Source organism: Tigriopus californicus, chromosome 7, assembly GCF_007210705.1.
Source record: "Tigriopus californicus strain San Diego chromosome 7, Tcal_SD_v2.1, whole genome shotgun sequence".
In the NCBI taxonomy this organism is placed as follows: Eukaryota; Metazoa; Arthropoda; class Copepoda; order Harpacticoida; family Harpacticidae; genus Tigriopus; species Tigriopus californicus.
In genome coordinates, this window is record NC_081446.1 from 15343454 (window position 1) to 15344668 (window position 1215).

At 57.6% G+C, this 1215-nt stretch overlaps 1 protein-coding gene across 1 annotated transcript in view; it reads left to right on the forward strand.

Annotated features, from left to right (window-relative positions):
• LOC131883895 (histone-binding protein RBBP4-like) overlaps window positions 1-1215 on the forward strand; it is a 1647-nt gene continuing 432 nt past the window's right edge. The window contains 1 exon segment of the mRNA XM_059231501.1: window positions 1-1215. This exon segment is cut by the window's right edge and continues 67 nt beyond it. Coding sequence (XP_059087484.1) covers window positions 24-1215 — 1192 coding nt within the window. The 5' untranslated portion in view covers window positions 1-23.

Here is a 1215-nt window from a genome sequence, read left to right on the forward strand (position 1 = left end):
CATCCTCTTGTGTGTATTGATAGATGACCGATAAGGAGGGCGGGCCGGGCTCAGCCACGCCCGGTGGTGGGGGTGGCGGCGTGGGAGGTGGCGAATTTGACGAAGCGGTGGAGGAGCGCGTGATTAACGAAGAGTACAAGATCTGGAAGAAGAACACGCCTTTTTTGTACGATTTGGTGATGACGCACGCCCTGGAATGGCCCTCTTTGACGGCCCAATGGTTGCCGGACGTGCAACGCCCCGAGGGCAAGGACTACTCTGTGCATCGGCTGATTTTGGGCACGCACACCTCGGACGAGCAGAATCACCTCCTGATCGCTTCGGTCCAATTGCCCAATGAAGACGCCCAGATCGACGCCTCCCATTATGACAACGAGAAGGGCGAGTTTGGCGGCTTCGGTTCCGTCAGCGGCAAGATCGAGATCGAGATCAAGATCAATCACGAGGGCGAGGTCAATCGGGCGCGGTATATGCCGCAGAACCCGTGCGTCATCGCCACTAAGACGCCTTCGTCGGACGTGCTCGTGTTCGATTACACCAAGCATCCTTCGAAGCCGGATAGTGGGGGCACGTGTCAGCCGGATCTGCGGCTTCGCGGCCATCAGAAGGAGGGCTACGGCCTATCTTGGAATCCCAATTTGAACGGTCATTTGTTGTCGGCCTCGGACGATCACACCATTTGCTTGTGGGACATCAACGCCACACCCAAAGAGAACAAGGTCATTGACGCCAAGACCATATTCACGGGCCACACGGCCGTGGTGGAGGACGTGGCCTGGCATTTGCTTCACGAGAGCCTATTTGGCTCGGTGGCTGACGACCAGAAGCTCATGATCTGGGACACGCGGTCTTCGACGCACAACAAGCCCTCGCACACCGTGGACGCTCACTCGGCCGAGGTCAATTGTCTGTCGTTCAACCCGTACTCCGAGTTCATTCTGGCCTCGGGCTCGGCCGATAAGACCGTGGCCTTGTGGGACTTACGGAATCTCAAGCTCAAGTTGCACTCGTTTGAGTCGCACAAGGACGAAATTTTCCAAGTCCAATGGTCACCTCACAACGAGACCATCCTGGCCTCGTCCGGCACGGATCGACGACTCCACGTGTGGGACTTGTCCAAGATCGGTGAGGACCAGAGTCCAGAAGACGCCGAGGATGGTCCGCCTGAGCTGCTCTTCATCCACGGGGGACACACGGCCAAAATATCGGACTTCT